Source organism: Parambassis ranga, chromosome 21, assembly GCF_900634625.1.
Source record: "Parambassis ranga chromosome 21, fParRan2.1, whole genome shotgun sequence".
NCBI lineage: Eukaryota > Metazoa > Chordata > Actinopteri > Ambassidae > Parambassis > Parambassis ranga.
The window spans coordinates 14,675,339-14,702,563 of NC_041041.1; the positions used below are offsets into that span (position 1 = coordinate 14,675,339).

At 41.5% G+C, this 27,225-nt stretch overlaps 1 protein-coding gene across 1 annotated transcript in view; it reads right to left on the bottom strand.

Moving 5' to 3' along the window:
* The window catches only part of gli2a (GLI family zinc finger 2a), a 61,606-nt gene extending 43,351 nt beyond the window's left edge, over nt 1–18,255 (bottom strand). The window contains exons 1-2 of the mRNA XM_028393885.1: nt 17,778–18,255; nt 4,912–5,051 (exon numbers count right to left, since the gene is read on the bottom strand). Of these exons, the coding sequence (XP_028249686.1) occupies nt 4,912–5,026 (115 nt within the window). The 5' untranslated portion in view covers nt 5,027–5,051; nt 17,778–18,255. The remainder of the gene's footprint in view (nt 1–4,911; nt 5,052–17,777) is intronic.
* Nucleotides 18,256–27,225: the final 8,970 nt, after the last annotated feature.

Here is a 27,225-nt window from a genome sequence, read left to right on the forward strand (position 1 = left end):
AAGCTGTGTCTGCAGGCAAGGAGAGAAAGAGGGGGGGGGCTAAGAACCGGAAGAGCCTGACCACAAACTGTCCGCCTCTGGACCAACTCAACCATAGGAACCCGGCCTGTTTATATAAGCGCCTCCCGCCTGTGTTTACAGCTAGCACACATTTTTGTTTTACCACGTCTAAACTCCTCAGACGTTTATTTTGCTTCACTTGAACTGTGAGTGTTAGGGCTACATTAGCAGATGAAAGTAGCCGAGGCTAGAAGACTGGGAGATCGAGTCTGACGGATATCAGGGGTTACACTGGGTCGGAGAGAAAAGAATTTGCAGCATACAAATGTACAGGCATGGACTTTCGGCAAGCTCTTTGATAACACATGCAGTGGAAGAAGTGGTTGCCTGAGGCGACACCTTTTAAAAGTGGAGAGAGCTAGGCACCTTATTGGGCTGAGTCCCATCAGTCTAACAAACAAAACAGGCTGGAAGTATCTTAGAGGTGGGGGCATGGATTACACTGTGCATGCTTTCTGTTTAAGAGAGGATGAAGCACAAAGAGAAAAAGGAAAGAACAAGCGAGGGAGAAGGGACAGACTTGAGGAACAGGGAGAGAAAGCTGGTTGACGGGGTGTTGGCTAATCCCCTAAAGCATCCATATATTGCCTCCACCTCCTCTCCCACTGCTTGTAAACGGCAAGGAATGTAACATGTCTTTGGGCCCCGTGCGTGTAGACGCCTCTAGTAAGGAGAGATTTATATGCACAGACAGTGCCTAAAGCATACTATGTAGCTTTTTTAATTCTGGAAGCTTTGATGCAGAGGTGGAGCGTTCCAAAGAAACAACCAATATGAGAATTGTCCTCTCATTTGAACCTGATTTATGTTTCCAAACCACATTAGAAACCTGGGCTGTCAACCCTCTATTCAGTCGACATACAATAGACGACAGTAAGGCAATAAATGTAGTTTGATGTCTGGGCTGCTTAATATTTGGCTTTACAGCTGTCTTTCAAGCAATCCAAGCTTCCTTTGAGCTGTATGATTGGGTTTAAAGTAAAAATTTTAGGTTCACATAAAATTCAAAAATGAGTATGCATGCACCTACAGCAGATTAAGCTGTGATATAGGGAAACACAAACTTTTACGTTTTACAACAGCGACATCCTTGCATGTGTGGTGTTTACCACTCTTTGTCTGTCTGCCTGAGATGGACAGTATAAATGGGCCCTTACTATGCAGGCCAGAAACCTGCCAGTAATGAGTGATGATAACGACAGCAACTTCAGCAAGTATACAGGGATCTAAAACCTGTGTATTTGGCTATAGCCCAGCTATCACCAAGGCCAAACACCATCACAGAGCAAGATGTTCCTCTTCTGCTTTCACTTAGCACATCTAATCCGTAAGTTCTGTCTTGGCCAGTCAGTGGCCCAAAGTGAATTACTAGATAAGACAGGAAGAGAAACATGAGGATGAAAGCTGGGTGGGTGACTCGGAAAGCAGTGTTCAGTTTTAATAAAAAAGCCAAACACCCAGTGAGTCATTCAAGCATTTTAAATGTCTCCACTTCCAACTTGAGGACAGGCTGGAGTTATCAGGCACAAAGTCCAAACAGATGTCAACTGACTGTGCAAATGATGAAGCTATATGTTTGTGGACAGACGGCTACAAACTGAAAGTCATTCCGGGACAGAAACAATATCGGTCTATTTGAAGTCATTGTTGGAGGACAGCAGTGAGTTCCTGATAGTGTGCTCCTATAGACCCTGACAGGAAAATAAACAACATTGGGAAATGGTCAATAGGCCTTCCTGTAAGCTTGTTGCTTGTAGGTCTTCTCATGTATCAGGAAAGGCATTATTGATATGCTGTTACAAAATTTTACAGTAGATGACACCTGATAGAGCTGATTCCCTCTCGACACCGGGGATATATCCTTTAGGCTGTTAAAAGTGAAATCTATGACATGTTTGGAGGCTTTAGGAGCCAGGGGAGGTGCTTCTTGTATGTGCAGCCACGTAACTCGATCTAGAGCTCTTCTAAAAACAGTAGCTGCGGAACATCTTCAAGTAATAATTCACTCATCTGGATGATATAGAGCACCAGTGGATTGTGAGGAGGAGCATTTATTACTTTAGTTGAGGACAATACTTCAGACATCAGGAGATGAATTCTCTGATTCTTTCAACTAAAGTGGAAGGCCAAGGAGTTAAACCCAAAGGGGGCACAGGGGTCTGGCATGAATGCGGTCATTCCTGCATAACCCTGGCCGCTGAGCACCTCCCCCACCCCTTCCTCCACCTCTTATCCAGTCGGTGGAACCACAACAGCGTAAGAGCCTCATTTAGGAGCATAGAAAGAAAAGGCAGAAATCTCTTTCTCAGGAAGATTAGTGGCTGTCCCTTTGGAGTAGGCCTGTGGATGGGGAGGGAAGAGGGAGAGGGGGGCGTCTATTTTTCTTTGCCAGTGGGGCTGTGACCCACTCCAGAGCACCTTCCAGAGAAAGGCCGTGTGGCCTGCGCAGAGACCCTTCAGCTCCAACTAGGACTTACCAATGCTGACCATGATTAACACCCAGCTCCTTATCGCAAATCCACCCTGTGCTCCCAGAAAGACTAATTATACCCGGCTCTTCTTCTTCATCCATCTACAGTGACCATTCCGAATCAGACTAGGAAGACTTGATCCATTTTCATGAGACTGGAGGAGGGGTGATTTAATGCTGTATTCTTACACACAGACAGTACATGTTGACAAAGGTGAGGACATTTTTCTCTCATTGGCTACCTCCTTAGATACATCAAAGCAGAGAATAACTATGTGTGGACAATGTGTTTTTACGCTGAGGAACATCTATCTTTGCCTAGACTTTGCAAGCCACGACCAAATTCTAAGAAAGATGAATATAACACACTGGTTAGGCAGAAATAATCAGAGTGTTACAGAGCTTGTCTGCTCCACTGGCCTCGTACAGTCACACCAAAGTGAGCGATGATGGAAAAATTCTCTTTGGCAAACTTTTGCAGAGCATAATAAGGGGCCGTAAAACAAGTTTGTCAGATCTGTGTTTGAACCGTCACTCTTCCTCAGACAAGGCCAGAAAAAGGCAGCACATCTGAGTGCTTGTATACTATCTTTGGTGTGAAGTAGCGATGAGGAGGAGATGCATCAATCACAGGTATTCCTTTGAAATCACAAGATGTTTTACAGTTCTGGAAGCGGGCACCTAATCTGAACACATGTTACTCTGACATGGTAAAACACAAGCCAACACAGACTCGTAAATCCTGGGGCCTGGGAGTCAGGTTGCAGGGGCCAAGCCTGTGGAAGCACGCCCTATAGCAAGACAGATGCAGGCTGTCACACAAAATGCTGGTGCCCATTTAAAACCATTAACAAGGCCCGGAGAAACAAGTCTGATTCCTATCATATGGACTAAATCCGACCAAGGGCTTTTGTCTTTGCATCCCTGGCCTCCATCATCTTTTCTTGGACACACACTCTCCAGACAAGTTCAGCAGGGCACGGCATGTCTCCATGAAACTCAAGCAAAGTTATGAGATTCGTGACCAGCTGACACAGTGGATTACAGTGAACAAGATGTTCTCAGGATGTTTCTTCTTAAGTTACACTATTGTAATGTGCGGTTTTACTTCCATAACATAGTCTGGAGTGCTTTAAAATTCCATTTGAAATACAAGTAAGCAGAATAAATGAGTAAACAAGTTAGTGACATTTTGCAAAGCTACTTGATTTATTCACATTTGTCCCACATTTTTGTTGCATACTAGTTTGAGGAAAAAGAAAAAGATTAAAAAATCAAAGCATTACAATCATCTAAAGAAGATCTAATGTCCTACTTTGACTGTTTCCCTGCGTGACAAAGTGTGCTTTGTGATGGCAGGCCACCAGGCCCTTCATTAAATTGTAAAACAACTTGAATGATATGTTCCTGCCTCTGCCCCTCACTCCATGCCAGTGTGCCGTCCTCCGGGATTTCAGTGTCCACCAACCCACTCTACCAGCAGGCTTTAGTAATTTATAAGACTGGTACCTCAGAGGCCCCAACAAGGTCCACCAACCTCGTTATGAGGAGTTTTCATCATACATTCACTAATGAAAACATGAGCTCTCATCTTTTAATTATGACTCTTGCACAGCCTGCACCCTCTCTGTTACCTCACATGCACAAATAACCCCTAATAACTGCAGACAGCAGATTTTCAGAGTGCCAAGGTTATGAAAATCCAACCCCCACAGCCTACATGACACACAATGGTCAGAGCTGTGTCAATGACTGAATAATTCATGCCGTGGCAAGCTCAATATTTTCTTTTGCTGGTTTGAAAAAACTTGTGGCCTCTTTGTGGAGGTGCCAGAAAGGGACGCACTGAAACGGCCTACTTTCTCACCACGCATCCCTAAACAATTAATGCTCATGGCTCCTCATGTGGCAGGCCACCAAGCCCATCATTAAGCAGAAATAGCGCTAACGCCACAATGTCATACGACATCTTGTTAGCATTTCAAAGGTGCTGCTTTCCTCCCAGCCTTTATCCGAGGCCTCTGATACACCATGTCGTCCACTGCTATGCCAGCCTGTGTTAGTAATTTATGAAATTTACACTCGGGAGGTGAGAACAAGGTCTTTCGACCTCATTATAACATTTTTTCATCACCCATTCTCTGACATCTCTGAATCAGCGGCCCCCATCTTTGGCTGTAACTCTTTTGATGCACCACCCAGCTACTTATGAGTAGCCATAATGTTTCAGTTCATTGCACAGCACAGCGCGCAACATAATCCTACAGAAAAACATCGGGATACAAGTGTGCTATTTTATACAAGCATTTGAAAGAAGCAGAGTGGGTGCATCTTTTGCCTTTTCAAGAACTATTATGTGTCAATGAGAAAAATAGTCATACCTCTGCTAAGAGTGGTGGGTGAGGGCTTTTTGGGGAGTTCTGAGAAGCTGCTTCCATCCAGACCAGAGGTTTTACACTCCTTCTTGTCTGTGGCTGTTGGTGCTGACGTTTCCATGCTGCACTTTAATTTGAGTCACAACCTGAAAAGACAAGAAAGGCAATCATGTGAGATCAAATACCTACAAATAATGAGAAAGTAATGGAGTGCCAAGCTAAACTAAGAATCAATTAATATTATGATACTGACATTTCTGTAATGAAACATAATATTTGTCAGATAAAAACCAGGTGAATGAATTTTTTTTTTACTTTTTCAGCACACACACACACACACACACACACACAAAGGTTTCTCAGTTTGATGTTGATAGTGCCCCTTCTGTTGCAATTGTAGATGTGAGTGACCCTTAGTGCTGAGGTTTTAACCACACGCACTGAGTCAATACGTCCTCATGTCTGTGTAAAAGGCTTGATGACTTGGCAACATGCCACTTGTTTGACTTGGTGGGACCTACAAGATCATCCTCCGCTGAGAGCAAATAAGACTTGAGGCCACTTATTCCACACTCTGGCTAGCTTGTGGTTGTTGCCTTTTCACCTGATTTCAGACACTGGTGAGAAAACCTTGTGTGTGTTTTGACAGAATACTGAGATCACGTTAACACAAAAGTGAACAACGTATTCACGGACATATTGAGAAAGACTTTTGCGTCTTAAGGTTTACAAGGGAATGCAATTATGACTGGACCCCTAAAACACACCAATGAGGAAATGAATTTTCCCCTTTTGTAAGGGAAATCACCAGACACCACAAATTCTGAAGACCCATTGTGTAACACTGTGAATGTGCGTAAATACATGCAAGTGGGAATCCTGAGAATGATACTGTCATTAAAAGGAAAGTGTAATTGTTCAGTGGTCTGGTTAGTGCTAGCTGAATGTGTGAAGTACTGTTTTTGGTTTCATGTGGATTTCCAACATGTCATCCTTTATTGTGAGGTGTATGTACTAGCAGCCATGTCTGTGACCCTTCAGAGGTGCCAGTCGCCTGTCACTGGGCCAATGTAAGCCGATTAGAGGTGGGCGACTAACAGGTTTAGGCTGCATCTGTTTCTTTTTTTTCTGCTGCCAAAATGTTCCCGAGCTCGCCAGCGAGCCATCTTGTCTTAGAGAACTCCGTCACTCTGACATCACCTTAGTGATAGAATTTAATTTGCTCTTTCATGGGCCTTTATCGTAGTCAAGAGTTGGCTGGAGAGCTGACTCTTTTTGGTGGCGGACCCTGTTGGCTCGGATAAGATGTGCCCATGAACACACAACTGCTTACAGCAACACTGTTTGCCTTTCAAGCAGCCTGCCCCCTTAAAATTAACAGAGAATCCTCCCCTTAACATCACCATCTGATGAACATCTGGCATCACATTAATAGCTGTTTCCATGCTTTTACAACGTGCCAACTATTTGCTTTCCAATTGCCTCTGAACCTCGAGCCAATATTCTGATGAAAAGGGGTACAAGCACCTGTAAAGGTCATTTATGTCGAAATAAAACATAGCAGGTGCGGTTTAGAGGACTGTTAGTTATAAATAAAAGAATACATTTCTCTAAAAAGTGGCCCTGACTTCACCCTCACCCTCCATTCACCCACCTCCTTCCTCAATTCTGGGTTACATTACCCCCCTCTTACCAAACAGCTCCCTACAGGCTAGACCCTCATTGCCCCCGATGACAAGGAAGCCCAGTTCTGACGGGATAGTACAGGTGTCAGGAACCAAGTGGACAGATGGCAGAGGCCAAAGGCGAACAAACAACAAGGGTGCACTTCTTTTCTCATCTTCTGGTTGGCTGGGCAGCCCATTGCAGCAAGAACAGGATAAGGGCCTCCTTACCCCACCTTCTGGTGTCATGTGACCACTCGCTCGAAGACTTCAGAGCAGGACTACCCACAGACACAAAACTCCCAGTAAATGATTGTAATTTTACCCCTAAATATTTCTCTTTTTTTAAATGTATATTTTCACTTGTCTTACTAGCATCCTATTTGAAGAGACTACAGTTTTTTCATGTCTTTTACAGTATTTAATACAGTCCACAAATGCTTCAGTTCTATTTTCAGTGGCTGTCTGCCCACACCCCCAAGACTCTGAATAAGTTCTGGCTGAATATCAAGACTTAGCAGAAAAAAAAGACCTGAGCGGGGATGGTGCCCAGACATTAACAGAAGAGTACAGTTTATAGCAGAGATAGTTGATGTTGATTTTCCTTTGCCAGCTCTCACTATAAAGGACAGTCCAGACATGCAACCACACAAGGCACCGGAAAAAGACTGAGGTAATGGGGGAAATGCACTTCACGTCAGTTAGGTCTTAAATCAAAAGAGGCTCTGATGATTCCACTTGTTTCCATCTGATGCAGATATCCTGAGTCAGAAACACCACTTCACCAAAACAAACTGTCCCTTTTCCTTTGTCTGTTAATTTACCTTCTACCCCCTTCATCTCAGACTTGCAGACTTTTTGTTATGAGACCCAGTGTGTGTTTTTCTTAGCGCCTCGTTCAGTTTCAAGTGTTCCTCTCCTCCACTACCGTTCAACAGCTCCCCTTTCACCAACACTGAAAGGAATGCAAACACACATCAAAAGAGGCCCTCTCATTTTGAAGATTTCCAGGCTTTGCTCTTCTTACTTTCTTCCTTCCTATCTTTCAGTGAATGCGATCCGTATGCTGGTAGGCTCTCTTTCCTGGCAGCACACACGCATACACACACAAACACACACACACACATACACACAGTTAGTTCGCTCCCACTCAATGAGCGGCTCACCAACTGCTGTCCCACACTCTGCTCACTTGGCAAGCACATGAGATTTGGATAGTTGAGGTCTCCTGCCCCTATGCCACCTGCAGACCTCTCTGCTCAGGTTTCTGATGGTGACACACATGCAGGTTAACATAACAACCACCAAACGCCAAAATATGCTCTTGTTTTACATATTTGTGTCTTCATCACAGATGTAAGGTGGTTTAGATTACCTTGTGCAACTTATGATTTCCTTATCCTCTGGTTCGATGTGCCTTTATGCTCTTTCATTTAAGTAACACTGGCATAACGGTGACTTAACATGTTATTCTTCTATTAAAAATAGATCCAGTTCTAGTCATTTTGATCATCAGTTTTACCTTTCATGAGTGTGCACACTGTATACAAACTGATCCTTGACAAACACCAAACACGGCAGGCAGAAAAGTGATTAGTGATTGGCTAGTGAACAAAGTGTTTGAGATTAGAAACCTAAGCTACTTCCCTTTAGAAGTTTTGTGATTGAGACCAAGAACATTGAGACCAGTAGTGCTGTCATGTCTTTTTAAGGTGTAAGCGATGGTTAAAAAAATAGTTTAGTACACCCATGGAGAGTATGTTTATTTTTTACAGAAGAAGGTCGACATTAGTATCAAAGTTAGCCTTCAGACTGCTTAAGTCATCAACAGACTTGCAGTGGCCGTGTCATTTAAAAATGTGCAGCACGTCCAAAAGCTGTAAAATCTGACAGACCTAACTTCAAACCCGTCCTTTAAGCTGTGTAAACAATTCAGTCTATGTGTAACTTGTGCTCATCGCACTCTGGTAGGCAAAAGGCAAAACCCGATGATACACTGAGGAGGAATGCTGCAACCGTCAGGTCTAATTTACAGGTGGACAGGTGTGGGGGCAAAGGGGAAATGGTGCTGATGGGTTCCACGCTGGCTTCTTCTTTCACTATGCTTCAGCTGTACCTCCGCTATATCCGGAGATCCTCACATAATTCAGGCTTAATTGTTTTTCCTCCTCTCATGGCCATCCCTAACCACCTTGGCTGGACTTTCTCTGGTACTCTGTGACAGTTTCATAAAGAACCTTTAATTTAACTTACCAGATGTTCTCTTAGTGAAGAGTGTTTTTCACTTACCAAATACTTCCTTCTTCAGACTATTCAGACTCATTGTAGGTCCTGGCTGCTGCAAAGCCTAACAGTCCAATGGTACTCATTTTAAACCACATTCTAAAACTTTCACCTTTGGTTTACCACATTTGAGGCCATATTCTTGCCAACTTCCATCATTAAAATGTTTTTAACATTTCATTTCCGCATTATTTGGGCCAGGCACCATGGGTTATAGCAATGTAAGGGAAAAGTCGTGAGGTCTTACAAACATTTGGCTCGGATATGGGCCCCACGTATGCTAAATTGTAACTGTTCATTTAAACGTATGTGTAATAATGTGCCACTTGTTTTGGGCACAGATCCGCTACCAGATGGAGGCTGGAAGATTTGTGTTGTGCACCTTAATATATATATATATATATATATATATATATATATATAACCAATATATAAACCTTATGTGGCTTTGATGTATTGTGAAAAAAAAAATATATGTACGGTATCAGTAAAAAGCAATCTATACCAGACTAGGAATGTTTTTGTTGACAGATGATACACTGAAATGGACGGTGAGCCGCAGAGACCTTTGGGAGAAGACAAGTTTAGACTAGGACAGGGCACATTCTCTGGGTGTGAATCACTTGTCTTTGGAGAAATGTCTTCCTGTGAGGATTTGAAGCTCAGGTCTAAAAGGTCATGAAGTTGACTGTGAGAGGCCTGACAGCAACACATTATCCATTAGTCTGATTCAGAGCTTGAAACAACATCACTACAGCCTGTCACACATGTATACATTCAGGTCACTCAAGCGAGAAGGAGTGTATTGCTACAATGTGCTGTCTCGAACTAGCGTGCTACATTTAAGCACTTAACATGGCTACTTTTAAATCTTGCTTTTACAAAAATTTAACCTGTGGGTGATTTAAATTCAGTCTCAGAACAATTCATCATACTGACAAGGAGGGAGATCCTGTTTTTGATCACAGCCATGTAAATGAGAACTTTTACAGTCTGCAGACTGCACTCAGGGACTTCAATCCCAAACCAAAACCTGACCATCCAGCGGATTGCAGACGATACAGAGTAATGAGAAACTAACAACTGATGTAATATAAAAGGCATCTAAAACAGCAGAGAAAAAAGCCCTGTGGATGAGTTCTTACCCCACCCCTGAACCTGACCTTTCCTGCTAGTAAAGGCAATATCCTGTGGTTGATCTCTTTGTCTCCCTCAACCAACACAAAACAGATGTGAAGCTCACGGCCTTTACAGTACATAGTCCCCAGCAGGGAGGAATTGACATGGAAACTATGCGGGCTTAGGGCTTGAAACTTGATTTTAAATTGAACTCATATTATTCTTCAATTCAATATAGTCAGTTTATGGCAATCATCAATACTCCAAAACCAAAGATTTCATTTATTCCACACACTCTCTTCCCTGAAACTTCCCTGTGTGGTCGAGGATTCTTTTAGTACCTGGGTGTGATCCTACATCAAGAACGCACTCAAACACGTTATTCTGTGATAGAGGGAAATTTAGCATGTAGTGAACATCAGCGCCACATTTCACAGCAATCCATCCTGTAGCTTTTAAGGGGTTTCAGCCAGGACCCTGTCCATCATGACTGTCTCTGAAACCACACCGCTAACATGCTTCAATTATGAACAAAGCTGGTTTTGGCCTCTTAAATGAGAAGATTTCTCTGATTTATTTACAGTGTACTTGTAAAAGAAAGAACATAACTTACCTAGGAAATTTAAAAAAAGGGGATTATTCAAGAAAATCCACATTGTTCTGAGCCAGGTCTGAGCTAGATGAATGGTTGAAAATAAATCCTACATGAAATTATTTATCTGTGGATTTTTCTTGGATATTCTTGTTGTCAATTTTTCCTAATGTATTCACTGTTGAAAATATAGATTAAAAACTAGTGAAGATGCAATCCCTGCTCATTACGTTTTTCTGATATCTGCTGTAATATTGACTGAATTAATAAGTTTGAATGTGTCCCCAGAGAGATGGCAGAAATCTCTGCAACAAAACGATATAAATGCATAAATAGAGTGTCAAAAGTATAAATAATTGATTTTGAAATGTCCCTGTCAGATTGATTGATAACAAAATGATGCTTAACTGCACCCTTAACAGTTTTCATTATATACACCATCCAAATAAAGCCTAAGCTGTCCCTGTAATTTTGTGATGGAGGTTTGTGTGTCTGTGAAGTTAAAGGCACAGCTGTCACTGGTGCCACATTGCACACTGCTGAGTCGAGTCAGCTTCCTCTCTGAGGCATTTGGCCTGGGTCATTCATCCTAAATGTGTTGTTAGCACTCACTCTCGACTGCATCAGCTGTCAATAACCTCGGCAACTACTTAAGCACAGCACTACTGGCACTATACATGCGTGTGTGTGTTCATGTGCACAAGCACACCACATGGAATGCAGCTACTTGCCAGTGAGTGAACATTTTGCCAAACTGAAGCTGGCATTCAGCTTTGCTGCAGTGCTGCTTCCACATTGTTGCAATGAAATAACCACAGAAGCAGAAGTGATTGTGATCGCTGACTAGAACCATTCTTTAACAGCTGCTGCTACTTCCGTGTCAGATCTCAGGCCTTTAGTGACACGAGGACTCCCCTTGAAGTCGTGTCGGTGTGTGTGTGTTTATGTTGCCTTAGGACATGTCTATAGCAGCTGTCAAAGCACGTCACCAGGTGATTTCTTGTAACCCCTGCTAACTGTCAAATTAGTTACCATGATCTGCAACCAAACTGCTTATCCCCCTCTACATTTACATAAATAAACAAGGCTTATAGAAAACACAACACATACTCTATTACCCAAGCACATATTTAACACTCTGCTTAAAAGCCTTTGAAGTAAGGAAGACAGCATTCTGTCCTCTAACCCATGAGAGTTAGTGGTCAGAAGTCTGTTGCCCTCAGAAGATGTCAGTATCATAGATCACACCTGTGTGTGTGTGTGTGTTTTTGACTGACATTCGACCTCACTTTTGCAGCATATTACACACTGCTAGTTTGACTAATGGGAAGAATTTATGAGCTGCTTGAAGATATTTTGTTCCTTCAGTTGTAAATTAAAGCAACTACATTACCAGGCCGTCAGACAGCTGCTACTGGCTGGGACTAGCTGCACTTTTGCATTTTGACGGAGCTGGATTGCCAAAGGGATGATAAAATTTATATGTTCTGCATACACGGGTGCAGAACGGCCATACATTTTATCATTGACTTAGTGAAGTTGAGCTGTTGTCCAGATGTCCATTTTTTTGTGACAGCATAGATACGATTTGTCTACAAATTATAAATATAAACAAATGTTAAAATCAAGACAACAACACTAAAAAAAGAAGGAAGGACTCTATTGTACTGTTCGTGTTTGGAATGCAGACTGCAGGACTTTTAAGTGGTAAGAATAACTGTTTGGATTTGGTTTAGTGCAGACTAAAAGTACCTAATTATGTAGCTCAGGGAAACATTTGCAAAATCAAGATCCACAGCACAACCATATACATTTAAAGTAAAACAACCTCCCAGTCTGTATGAACAGTACCTTGCTGCTAAAAAAAACATGACAAGATGTAGATTTTCTGCTGTCTTCACCAGCTTTTTCTTCCTGGAATGTGCTACGACCACCTGTTGACATCGCAGAGTTCACTGTGAGAGCAGCCTGACATTACAAAGTCTTGCGTGTAAAAGAATGGAGCGCAAAGACGGGGCCCTGCGTGCACATAACCGGGCATCCTACTTTCACCCTACTTTTTCTCTAATGAGTTGATTACAAAACATGAGCAAACCTCATTTTGGCCTAGAGCCACAGTGAAAGAGAAAGAAGAGAGAGGAGATGATGGCAGCAGCAGACATGCTGTGAGGGAGGAGGGGAGGGTTTCAGAATAAGCTGTTAAAGACAACCACATGTCTCTATATCCATGCTCAACTCTGACACTCTGTCTCTTGTCTCTGGCTTCTATCTGAGAGGAGACTGTGGCCTGGCACTGAGTCAGCACGATTCAGAATCTAATATCTCCCATCATATGGAAACATAAGAAAAGCAGCCTAGCTGCCCTGCCCTTGAGGCTGCGTTGACTTTGTAGCTATGGGAGGCCCTGGTGTAAATCATAACTTACAAACTCTTTGCCCTCTCGCCTTCTAAACACAAACCCTAGAGTTAGAAGCACAAACAGATCCCGCTCCCCCTCCTCCTCTTTTCTCTGTATGATGGCTGCATTTTGTTCTCAGTGGCCTCTGCATAGACCCCAGCCTCTGCCTCTGCATCAGATTAGGGCCAGTGGCAAACACAGCACACAATATATCATTGTCTACCAGGCTGTGTCAGTCTATCTTAACAGCTTGCAGTCATATAGAAAAGCCTGTTGGGTGTTTGATGAGGAAGTGATAATGACAGTGAAGGGAAATCCCAATCCTAACAGCTGGCCATTTTCTCTATGGTCAGCCAGGAGATAATCTGAGACTTAATCTATGATGGATGATAACAAAAACACTTCAGCATCTGACTATTATGCAAAAGACAAATGTCAGTATTGACAACTCTTCTATTTAAGTTAATACAAACTAAAATTCACCTTAAGCATTAGCTTCACTGGAACACACTTTTCTAAGAGAATTCCTTTTATTTTCATTTTATTAAACTTAATACTCTCAGCAAGTCAATGAATATACTTGTGTAATAAGGAACTAACACCTCACTGATTTGAGTTTGCTTTTCAGCTTTCAACACAAAAGCACCAAAAGGAGGTTGAGTGAACACAAACCAGTCTGTTGTCTCTTCACATTCAACACCGCCTAATGACGTTTGAGCTCTGCTTTAACATGGACGGATGTTTTATCTAGCGAGAAGTCGTTACCAACAGGAGAAGTTACCAACAGAGCTAACGAGCGTGTTCAACGTTTCACAGGGGCAGAAGAAAAAAACATGTCTAAGTGTGTTCTTTGTTCAATGTAAAAAGAGGTTTCAGTCTTTACTTTTAAAAAATTGTAGTCCGCAGCCTCAACGGAAGCAAGATGCATAAAAATTTATCATACTTCACAGAGCTCCCCATGGAACTACAAAAGACTTTTTACAACTTCTTTTTACATGTACAGTTGTACTCCAGGAGGCCTGCAGATTGACTTTGATGCATAATTTTAGACTTTTCTTTGATAAAATATACCAGAAACTCAACAAATATTTTTCAGCTCATTAACAATTCGTTTTATTACAATTTTCAACATTAGTTTATAAAGTTATAATTTCATCTTTCCTGCATTGTGTTTACAGATTTTATTACAAAAGATTAATTGTGCTAAAAATGCATTTTTAAGGCAATTAAAGCTTTATTGTTGTGTTGTGGTAAAAATGTTGTGGTGTTAAAAAAACACACACACAGAACCTGTCACTTTCTATTGTCCAGAGAGTTTATCTTGTGTTGAGATAATGAAATCAGTCCCACCATCCCCCCTCCTACAGATGAACTGACCTCCTGTGACCTGCGTAGGGTTTCTCCAAAAGACCCCCCGCCATTGTTCCTTTGTAAGCCGATAGACAATGATGATGTTACTGCTAAAATGCCTTTTGGATAACTGGGCTTCCGATGAGTCAGTTAAGGAGTGCGTGAAGAGTTCGGGCCAGGATGTGAAGATCTCTGTAAACTGAACTGGTGATGACACATCATGTATCACACAAAGTACACTGTATACAAAAGTGAACCTGTTTAAGTTTTCCTCCCTTTTGGAGATACTGGTGCTGGCTGTTGTAGAATTGCAGGACAGCCAGGGAAGAGGGCTGTTAGGCCTTAGACATACAGTTTACCTCAAACCAGCTATTTCCGCTGCAATGGTGCATTCCTGTTTAAGCTGTAGGTAATGCCGTAACTAATGGATGAGGTCAATCAACCTGTAATGAGCTTGTCAGTTTTTTAGCCCAGCTTGTTAAATGTACATCAGCCTCTGTTGTGTTTTTAGAGGCCATGTGTGTGCTTTAGATGGCGTTGCTACAATCCACCGCGACCTCTCGATTCTGTGCCAGAACTCGAGTGCCCACTCATAGCTGTTCTAGTGTAAAGAAGGGGGGGGAGCAGGAGAGGGTGAAATGTGCAACACCCCCGCTTCCCCAACCCGGATATGATGTGAGCCTCTTTAACCTCACACACACTTGAGGGAGAATGAACGGGACGCCTCGAGGGGAGAAAACAACAGGCGTTAAAACAAGCAGGGATTGTCCTGCGCCATCTCCCCCAACACCCCCACCCCACCCCATGCCAAAAGCAAAGGAGACGGATTCAGTGAAGGGCTCTACACATGAATGTAAGCAGCCATCTCTCTCACTTGCTTTCCCACTTTTCCCTCCATCTGAAGAGCAGGCTGACTGTGAAAGATCACGGTGGCGATGCTCAACGCAGAGCTGCCTTTTACAGCCCGCCTAAATGGCCATTAAAGTCTCATCAATTCATCCCTGCACATGAGGGAGTTTCAGTCAACAGCCCACCCCTCCCTCTGTGGACTCACAGTCCTGTGGAAAGCAGACACTGTGGATGCTCAGCTCATTTCATTCACAAACTTTTGTCATTTGTCATTCATTAAAAAATGTGTTCATGTTGTACAGATTTCATGTGCAAATATGTAATTCATGATTATTATTTTTTTTAATTGAGGAAAAGTGTTTTATCTATGCAGTCACACAAAGCCCCTTCAGGCAAACTTTTAGTTAAACAGCCAAGCATCCAAAATGCTAAGAGGTTGTTAAATGTTTCCTTTGATGGGAAATACAAGAAACCAACAAACCAGAGCGTGTATGCCAGGCCAGAAGTTGTCCATGAAGCCACATACATAAATCCCATTAGAATTTAAAAAGAGGAGTGTGAAGGGAAGTTGACCAGTGGGGCCTTTACTGTCCTGTAGACATCATCATCTCTTGTGCACGTACGGCACTCAGAAAATATATAATTTGAACACCTACATTAAATTTGTTCAACGTTACATCATGTACTATAAAAGATCTTTATCAGTCCCATACTGTAAAACTGTGCCTGCTGACTCCTAACTGCAGCAGCAGCAGGTCAGAGGTTTACACAGTACTTAAGGGAAAGAGCAGCGGCCAGCCTTTATTCGTGGATGCTAAATTCCAGTGCAAACATTTTTCAGCCGAACCATCAAGGCCTCAGAAGCCCCCCCACCTACCGTATCCCCACGCAGGCCACATTTTCTTGAGGCTGCCATCACGAGGTGACAGGCCACTGAATGGCTTCATTGGTACAGTTCAGTGTCTGGGCTCAGTGAAATGAGGATCGGAGCAGGATGGGCCGTGGTTAAAGGCATTCTTTCTCTCTTTTTTTTCAACTTTTGAGTTTACTCAGCAGGAGTGGGTGGTTGTGGTGGTGGGAAGGTGCTCCTCCCCCTCCTTGGAGTCACTCAGACTTCACCCTCTCCTCCAGCCCTCCTCTCCGTCCCTGTACGCTAGACTTCATCGGTATTTGCTTTAAAAAAAGCCGTACCCCTCCTTCTCCTCCTCATCTTATACCCCTCCTAACACACACACACACACATACACACTGCCCAGTCACTCCTTTTCCAGTATTTGGTTCATTAAATTTTCTGCGAACTTCCAGAAAAGAGGCACAAAAAAAGGGAGCAGATCAATAAAAGTGGGGCCTGTGCGATGTGTGAAAAAAGGAGGCTACAGCAGCATACATACAACGGCACAGAGGGGCAGGGGCTGAGGAGATGAAAGTGACATGGCCACTATAGGGTCTCTGAACACTGCAGAGCGGAGCCCCCGAACTGAGGCTGAATGAGCTGAATAGGCTCATCCATTCTTCACTCCTTTCACTCTCCGTAGGCCCTAACTGTTGGAACTCTTCATTCCTCACAATGGGCAAATGCACTAAAACTTTTTCCTCTTTTTCTCATGCAAATCACCTCGGCCCTGACTGGCGTTGTCATCATGTGAAGCGGAAAACACACATGCACATACTTGATTTGCAAAATCAGCCTTTAAAAAAAATAAAAAATCCTCCCACTTAAATTATTCCTTAAAACCTAAAGTTCAAAAAATTTTCCAACTTTTCTGTGTCTCATTAACATGCAGGAAAAAAAACAGCCATTTGATTTTCAAATGATACTTATATAGCAGGGAGGAGGGGGCAAAGCCTTACAAAAACACACATTTTCTTTTTTCCCCACTAATATGTAGGCCAAAACACAAAGTGGGACTCATGTCCACACATGAGTTTGGAGATCATTAGCAGCGCCCTGTTAGATAGGAGTAAAAGCCAACGGCAAATATAGCTGCTAAAGGGCCCCACAAAGGCGTGAAGTGTTTGTTGACTGCTCAGTCTGAAGAGCAAACAGTAAACTTTGAATCTTTCAACATTAAGTACACATCTCCCACGGCCCTGTCACAGGCACTGAGTGTCCACACTGCTACTGCACTTTCTCATTGTTTCTTTACTTTGTAACATTGAGAGATTAAAAATAATACACGTGTGGTTTTATAGTTTTTCTTTGCAAGCTTAAAAACATGTTTTCTTGATTTAGGAATTTTTCAGATTGGGATTACTAATTTTTTTTTACAATCTTGAGGAAAAAACACTTAAATCATTTGTGCATATCTATGTAAAGGTGAGCAGATGCATTGGCGCCGAGTGTTCTGATCACATCTCTTCCCATATGGATCAAGTTGCAGGACGAAAATTTTTTGGATTCCTGTGTCAGATAAGTTCAAAGTGCAAATGAGATGTGAAGCTGCCCTAAACCTCATCTGCCGTTGACACGAAAGGTAACAGAAACGAAGAGTAGTAGTAGGAGGAGGAGAAACTCAGCAGTGAAACACTTTCTGGGTGCGCAAAGACATAAAAACACAATCACAACATAAAGAAATTATATCGAAAGTGTCAGCATCCCACCAGAATCCCTCCTTACCTTCGCCGCCGTCTCTTTTCTCTCCGAATCTCGTCCTCTCCGTCTTTATGGTTTTGTCCGAAGAAAAACTTTTGCCAGGACTTCTGATTCCCGTAAACTACAACTGATCTGGCGCCGCCACCGAACAAGGCTCTCTAGACTTGACGCGAAACTCCATGAACCGAGTTAGGAAAAGTTTGGAATCAAAGTTTGCACGGCATTACAGCCCCTCTGCTGTCCCACAGAGACACTCAGTGCGAAGCAGAAGTCGCGTCTAACTTTTTCTTACAATCCATCTCCTCCGAGAGGTGCGCTTTAGGCTTTTCAACAAACTAACATGATGCGTAATCGTCTTGTTTTCGTTCTCTCTCTTTCGCTCTAGTGCGCGTAAAAGTTTGAATCGGAACGCGGCACGGCTTCTCTCGGCAGTTGTTGCGGAGACATGCGGTGGTGTTGAGATCTTCGGGCTGCTGATCTGTTTTCAATCCGACCCCCCTTCTCTTCTCTTCTCTCTTCCCCCCTTCACCATCTCCTCCTCTCTCTCATTCCCCTTGCTCCCTGGTGAGTTGGGCCATTTGCTGCACCAGATGGGCCGGGCTAACTCAATCCAGCAGTTGTAGACGGGAGAGAAAAGTTGGGTAAAGTTTCATTTATTGTTCGATTTTTCACGGGCTTTACTCTTAAGCATTTTCAGTCGAAGTCAGTTTTGCCACATAAGTGATGATACACGTGAAGCACACACAATTGCATCAGTTAAAACGCACCAATAAGTTTTGATTGTTGTTTCAGTGTTTTTTTTTCCAGTGATTCGTTGAGTGGGTGGATGGATAATCAAAAAACTCTCTAACTTGAACAAACCAAACGCCCATTTAACCACTAATATATCTTCACCCTATAGTTAACGCCACAGTGTGTTGATTTAAAAGTAGTCAACAAACAATCTTCATAATTTGCACTTTGTTTATCCTCCTGCTGGCTTTTTCATCTTGGTTAGAGGTTGAAACCTTTTATTCAGCAGAGCAGCGGGGGCAGGAGATGGACAAAGAGTATTTATTATGTGATGCATGTACAGTAGGCTTCACCTCAGATAACCCTGCCAGTGCCACTGTCTGTACAATCATTTTGTCATTAGTAGTTATTTATAGGTGAAGATTTAAAAGTAAAGTTGGCAAAAGTGATGATAGAAAGAATCCTAATAAATATTAATAAAATAACAGTATCAGAGATATTATATAAAATATGTCACCATAGTCTGGATTACTGTGAGCAGCGCTTAATGCCTCATAGTGCAGCTTAGTACTTTCAGCCATGTTTCACTTATAGATAGTAAACTGATGCAACAATGTAATGCAGTGGTGTACTGTTTATAACTTTCAGGTAAGCTGTTGTCAAGGCAATTGCATCTTTTTCTGCATTATGTTCTGCAGAAAATAAATAAATAATTACATTGGCACACATCAGTTGGCATGTTCATCTGTGTCAATATGTTATACACCAGTATCGGGCGATAATATCTGCAGACTGATATATCAGTCTGGCAGTGCATTCAAACTACTGGGGTTAGGCATTAAAACGCCCCTTCCACAAGAAATATTACATATACCAAAATCAACATATCTCTCTATTTTTATGGCTACTGTGGTGACCAGAAACATACACACTGGTTGATCTTTATTATGCTATCACAGGTATGCCAGGTCTGAGCTCTTGTTCACCGACAGTGTTGATTCAACGATTTCTGTGTTTCTGCTTTAGATAAAAATACAAGTCACCACTGTCTGAACAAAAACATTTAATGGTGCAGAAGGTTTGAATTCTGCAGTCTTCATCATGCTATAAAATGAACACCCCGCCATTGATGTTGCCACTGCGGCCTCACGGACCTTCTCGGGTGATAAGACTTTGAGACAGGCCTTTATGTCATCTCTCCCTCTCTGATGTTTACCTTCTCAGACACTGGTAACTCATGGTAATATCCACATGAGCTGTATAACTGATGTCCTACATTAGCCCACTGATTTGTCACAACTCTCTCGTATACCTTGAACTATACCTTCAGGCCTTTAAACATAATATCATGGGCATAAAGTACATCTGGATTACACCCTTGTCTGATGTGCACTATGATATGATATAACCTGGATGTGTTAGGTATGAATATTGATGTGTTAAATGAATTATTAATCACCTCTTGATGTGAACTCAGTTTGACAGCGACTGTGTGGATCATACTGATGAGATATCAGTGTTAAACTGACTGTCAGAGGTGGGACACTATTCAGATGTGTCAGATGTGTCAAAGCTAAATTCACAGTCCTCATTCTGTGCCATGTGTATCAATTTCTACTGTTACAGTAAAAAAAAACACTCCAGCTGAGGTAAATGTTCTGCTTTTAAAATATTAAAAAGTAAAAATACACACAGAAAAAAACAAATCTTAGTTTGTTTAATTTTATAAAACTAAAAAAAACACATTTAACCGTTTACTCTTTATTCTTGCTCTGATACTGTGCTGAAACTATGATAAACAGTGATGTTGCAGCATATCAAACTTTACATGACACCAGAATGACTAAAGGGTTCCTAGCATCTTTTTTTCCTACGTCACAAAAACCAATAATGGGATATTTTTCATTATAGTGTGCTGTTAAACATTCACTTTGTAAGCATCAATGTTGTAGCTAATCAACAAGGGCAAGGAGTTGTAATTATGTACATTTTAAACAAGTCACAAACAGTAAAGTGCACTGAGAGCTGGATGAAATGACACACAGGTAGTCAGTGAGTCATTCATTCTTCATTGCATGCTTATCCGTGGGAGGCTTCAAGGGAGGGAGTTTCAAAAGGCTGTACAAATCACAAACCCACATCTACAGATAAAGACTTTTCAAACAGGGAGCTTAGTATCTTGTCCAGTATTTCCCACACAAACTTGGGAATCACAGGTAACACTCAGAGCACATGATCGGCTGCACAGACAGGAGACACAAAAATGCAAAGGATAAAAAGAGTCACAGAAGGACTGTCAGGCCTGGCTGGTCTCAGGGCTCGAGGTGCTGCCACCTATTGTCCCTCTCTGTGCTTGCATCATGCCTGAGTGCCCACTCTCAAAACCAGTCTGTGCACATGAGTGGCCTCTGTGCCTGTGCACGTCCTCAAAAGAGAGTGAATGCCAGTGTCAAGCTCACCGGCCTCTCCCCTGTCCTGCTGCAGTCTTACAGGCAGGAATTTTAATGAGCTTGTTGTTTTTTTCCTGCAATAGAAGAGTGTAAGAGTGTCAGTGTAAAGCACTGATACTAAAGTTTTTGGAGAGAGAATTAAAGAGAAGGAGGTGAGGAGAAGACATGCCAGTGATTAGAGGTTCGATGATACCATTATGGTTTGATCGTATTACCTCATGCATTCTTTTGTGATGGTGCAACTGCTTGTTCCCCCAAATGTTTATGGGTCACATACTGTTTAAATGAACTCATTTTCCATGTTAATGAGAAATTGGAAACAAATCTCAGTTTGGTCTGGTGGTCAGGTTCAAATGTAATAAATAGATGTAAACAAAGGGACATTTTTCAGTTTAAATGTATTGTTTATGAAATAAATAAACAAAATACAAAACTCAATGAAAGTGTAAAAGTCCAAAAATGACCAGTCATCTCTGGACAAAAGACAAAATGGAATTCAACTGTGCCTATTTTAACTGTTTGGAAAAGCATCAGTTGCAAAGATACAAAGGGCTTTTCTATATCTGTGGTTCAAGGATTCCTAAATATTAAACAAAATCCTTTTTGACTGTATTATCTGTCTCGTTACTTTTGAACCCTAAAACTTTTGGTGTCACCATTAATTGAACTGTGGCGATTATATTTCTATAAAATATAAATATATATTATATATAAATATATAGTTAGTATGTATTGTACTTGTATCATAAAACCAATAGTAGGTTTTGTTTAAATAACTTGTGTAGCCACACATTTTACCACAAAAAGTTTTACAAAACACACACTGTTTTTGCACAACTAATAAAATTAGGCTGATTTTGCTCTTATCTGTGCAGGGTGGCTAAGGTAAGCGGGGTGGCCCTGAGCTGGTGCACAGGGGCCACTTTGTCCTCTTATCTGCCCATCACTGAGCTCCTGACAGTTCATTCAGTCTGAGTCTCTGTGCCCCTCACAGCACTGCAGTGTTTTCACAGGGCAGCTCAACCTGCTCCCTGTGTCACCCAGCTACAGCAAAAATGTTGATGATGAGTGGAGAAATATAGAGGAATTAAAGGTATATAAGATTAAGATAACTTTATTCATCTCTGTACGGAAATGAGAAACTATAGAGCAATTTTTTTTACAGCATATAGTACTACATTTTACATGTATTCAATAGGTATTCTCCCAAGTTTTCATAAGGAAAATTCCAATAAGCATTTACAGTAACTTTTCTAAATTTCTGTTATAAAGTATCATTGTATAATATATTAAACAATGCTAATTTCCAATTTTGAACCCTTTAAATGATGCCATGAGGTAAAGTTAGAGGTAGAAGTATTCAGTGATTTACAAAAATAAATCAGAAAGAAACGTTTAGAAAGAAATTTATTTTATGGCAAATATAGTATACACTCCAAGCTCCCTCGTTAAACCTTGTGTAGATTATACATTTGAACAAATCACTTTTTCTATTATTTGAAATGGAATACGTTCCATCAGTCACAGTACGTTGGAGACAGCGCTTTAAATTCCTTAGAAAATGCTGCCCTCTAATGGTTACTCAAAACATTACAACGTCATGCCTACAGTTTCCTCAGAAACTTTTAACAGTGTGCTTCTCAACTAATTCTAACAGGAAAGCCAGTGAGTAGGTCAGTCACTGTTTTGTCAAAACAAACAATAAAACAATACAGCGCTCTCTCAATGAATGTACATTTTTTATTTATTTATGAAATGTATTATTTTTAAGCATAATATTGACTTACTTGAAGTACTTTTTTGGACACTTATAATCATACTCATATTAATGAAATGTGTCTAACCTGAGCGTTTCCTGTTGTTACAAGGCCCACATTCAAAAGTATTATTGCCAGAATATAAGTAATTTATATGCCTGAAGCATCTGCAGCTTTGATCACATCCTCTATTCTCAACAACAAACCTCCCCTCAAAATGTAAGCAGTGTAGAGCAGGGCCACTGAAGTTGCATGTCATGGGTGCATTTTAAATTAAATAAACCTAAAATTCTTCTTTTTTTTAAAAAAAACTTTTAATTGATCTGATTTAAATTTGTAATCAAATTCAACTAGTGTTTCTCTGTGAATGAAGAACCAAACAGAAGAGCAGCTAGCCCTCAGGGGCTGCATGCTGAAAACAACTGAAAGATAACACACAGACAGTCCTGATTAATAACTATTATCATTAATTAATTAATTAATAACACAGTATCGAAAGCCCACATACTATGGGAGGTCAATATGAAATGCTATTACGCTTTTGATCAGTAAGGGTTTGTGGCCCTTTTATTGCAGCTGATTCACATAAATCTACATTTGTGACTGACTGTAGAAATGTGTACATTCTAAAGAGTATTAAAATACCACATAACTAACACAAATATAGTTACAAATAGACCTAATGCCTTATTGTAATACACAATGTTTAAAATGTGTCCAATAATCTGTGTGTTGTACCATTTTTTGTGTAATTCTGAAAGAACATCTAAGCCCAGGATTCAGTGGCATTTGGCCTTTGGAGGTCTCGCCCACAATAGTGAGAGTGTGACAAAACTGTCCTAAAGCTTGTTAGCCTCAGTGAAGGTGCCTGGCCAGGCATTTGTTCTGGCTCCTCTTTGGGAATCCTCATTTCCAGCATTCTCAAAGCGGTCATCACAAAAGAGTGTCCGTCCGGAGGTACGAAAGCTACAAAACAGCCCTATAAACTGAATGGAACTGTCTTAGTGGCCATTTCCTTGCCTTTGGGTGGTAAATCACAGTGTTTGTCGCAGGGAGGTTTATGTTGTTTGTGCACAATCTGCCACCACTTCAAAGCCGTGGGAGGGGACCGCAGGAGGGGGAGAGGGAGGGTGTTGTCCCCCTTTCAGTGACTCATGGTCAACCTCAAAGGACCCGGTCTATAACATCCGGCACCGGCATTTTGTTGGCTTAACTGGAAGAAGTGGTCAAGAAGTTGTCATTGTTTGAGGGGTCAGCAGGTGGGAACAAGTGATTTCTGAGTTTTAAGACTTCGAGTGGAGAGTAATAGACCTACTATACTTTCTTATACACATACTTTCTTATATATTAAGAAATTCTTTAAGCAGTGTCATACAATGACTAGCAAGGCGCGCCACAGGCTAGGGTGAAGTGTCTTGCCCAAGAACACACAACAGTGACTAGGGAGTTGGGATCGAACCACCAACCTTCCGGTTACTAGACAACCCTGCTATACCACTGCGCCACTGTTGTCCCCATACATGAGAATTACAAGGCTGCTCCTCTCGGATGTGACTATGTCCGGGACTTTCCTCCATCCCCCCTCTGAGGTCTATGAGAAAGACATTTTGGTCACTTGAGATCCAGACTGTGACCACAGATTGCTGCAGATACAGTAGCTGTCAGGCTAAGCCTCACCACAGCAGTCACAGCTGGCAGTACAGCAGGCCACAAGTGCCACCATCCTCTCTGACTCACAGCTTCGTCTGGCTCCCCAAGCCTTGGTAGCGTGCTGCGCTGAAGAGCATCAGACGTCAACACACACAACACACTGACCACTAATCACACATTAACCGTCCCTCTCAGGGGAGGAAAGAGTTCTGTGATGTCTCCAAATGATCCAGTAAAAAAGTTCCCTGCTGTTACCGTAAAGAGGAGAAACAGAATCACACATTAGAGAAAGGTTTACAGCAGGAGCCAGCCTTTTAATAGAAGTAATAAATGTGATTTTACTGTTTGTGCCCTGGTTAGATTTTCACTTACAGTTGTCTACAAGTGTGAGGTGCATTACTTTTAGTAAACACTAGGAGGAAGCAGTGATCTTTGCTATTGGTCATTTACACCCACACCTCTTTAAGATGATTATTAACCTGGAGCCTCTGATGTTCTCTTGATGTTTACGAATAAGGAAATTCCAAATTATCTTCTTCTATCCTGAAGCACTGACAATAATAACATAATGTGACATTTAATATCAGTAGAACACAGAAGATTTCTGACATGAAATTACTACTGCTAGCAATATTACAATGTATGACATTCTGTGCAGTAGTCCAAATATTGTTGTGTTGAGACTTATAGAGCAGTGTTTTTATTGTTACTTTCAAAACACTTAAGGTTGTTGTTGTCATGCTACTGGCAGGTTGGGAACCTCATATAAGAATTGGCATTGCACAACCCATTTTTTTCAGTCTTTGCTCATGAAAAGATGGATTAACCTGCTCGGAGGTCCTGTGCTAAAATTAACTATGGGCCCCTATTGAACACCCTTGTCTTTTCTTTCCACTCTGTGAGTCATATGTAACCTGTTGCCTATTAGGTAGGTAACAGGGCACTTATGGGTACCTATTAAAAACACTCCGCAAGGGCTACACATGGCAGCTTCTTTACAACTTGCTTTGAGACTTAAAAGTTAACCAATACACTCCAGTGTTTTAAATCAGCCCATTCTCACCATGACCATATATCTAAGCCTATTAAACAACCTATATGAAAGCATCTGGTGCCCGCTTGTGGTTGTATTTATATCGTGCATTAAATGAGGCGGAATTAGAGATTATTAGATTAAATAACGACACCAACTCATGTAGTTTTATTTCTTATCTGTGAGGAAAAACAAAACATAACAGGTGAAAACAAAAGGAAAGCAACTGTGTAACACTGTAAAAGGCAGGTGTGGTGAGGTGGCAAGTAAGGTTTGAACTTCTCTTCCTCGAACAACACATGTACAGGCAAGTCAGTGCACCCTTATCATTATGGCTAATATAGTGCTTAGCGGGGTTTCTGAATGAGCATTAAGGCTTATGCAGCAGTTTAACATGATGACAAATGAACGTAAAACAACTACACACAATGCCCACACAACAAAATCAAATATCTCAGTAAGTATAAAATGCAGCTGGGTAAATCAAAGGAACATAATCACTTATTTTTTTTCACAGCAAATGGATCTGTTTTGTGTGTGAAAAACCTCCCAGCAGTGTTCACTGATCTGTGGAACTGATATGAAGGACACACACATCTTAACTTGAGGGCGTTTTAGTGACATCCGCTCAGAGTTTGCAGCAGTTGCCAGTTTTCCTGACAGTTCGACAGGAAAGCTTCTTGGTTGGTACAAATTACAAGTCACATCCTGTTGTTCTATGACTGGAACAATCTGTTTGAAATTAGAGAAACCACTTAACATAATGAACTTATCAGTTGACTGGTTCTAGAAGCTTTCTGGAAGAGTTAGCGATTTATTGTAAGGCTTTTGGCTATAGCAGAGATGCCAGCTGATGAAATTTCAAGACCTTCAAGGCATCTCTTCAGGTGACACGGTGTGGTGTATTGTCATTGTGTGGTACTGCACTGTCTCATAAATCAGCAAGGCATTGACCTATGAAGCGCCTTTCATGGTCCGTTTTGCATCTGGGACTGCTGTTGCAGAAACGTGAGACGGTGGGCATGCGTTGGAGCTGCGCTCCCAGCTGCCGATGTGGAGATAAAAACTCTGTGACTTGTGTGCGTCACTCTCTTGTCATGGTACTTTGAATACTATCAGCTCACTTTCAAGCTTGCCCAAACACAGAGGGGCAGTTTGAGGAACCCCAGGGAGGAATCAGTCCAAAATATGCAGGCCAGATAGAGATACACATCGGTGGACAGAGCCTCAGAGAATAAACTCTCCCTCATCTCTACATCTCTCTCCCACGTCGCTTGCTTTCAGTCGTCTTTTTTTGTATCTCTTTCACTTCTCTGGTTACATTACAGCTTTTATTTTAGACCAGCCACTAATATGAATTTGGATTAATGAACAAAAAAAGTTTTTCAACCAGCCAACACAATGACTATTATTATTTAATTATTTGTTATGCAAAAATGTGTAAATTAGGTGCCCACATTTTTCAAAAGTGTCATTTTTGTTAATTTTTTTATATTCACAAATGTTTAATTTCAGATTAAAATGAGACAAATTTGGCCCTTGGGTCCCAACATGGGTAGCCCGGGTGAAATCTGTCAGTGCAATACAATTGTATTTCCTAACAGCACAGCCTCACTGATATTTGAGCACAATTGCATTTTTGAGGTAGTGCATTATGGGTAATGAAATATCAAAATAGATATATAAGCTCTGCTGAAATAACAGCTGACAGGGTCAGGTTTATATTAAATGTTACATTGAAAAGTCATGGAGTCATAAATTCTCCAGTGACATGTTTCATAAACTGAACAAGCATAAAACTTTGGTTCACTAAACAAACATCAGCTCAGCTGTGCTGCAGACAGTCCTGA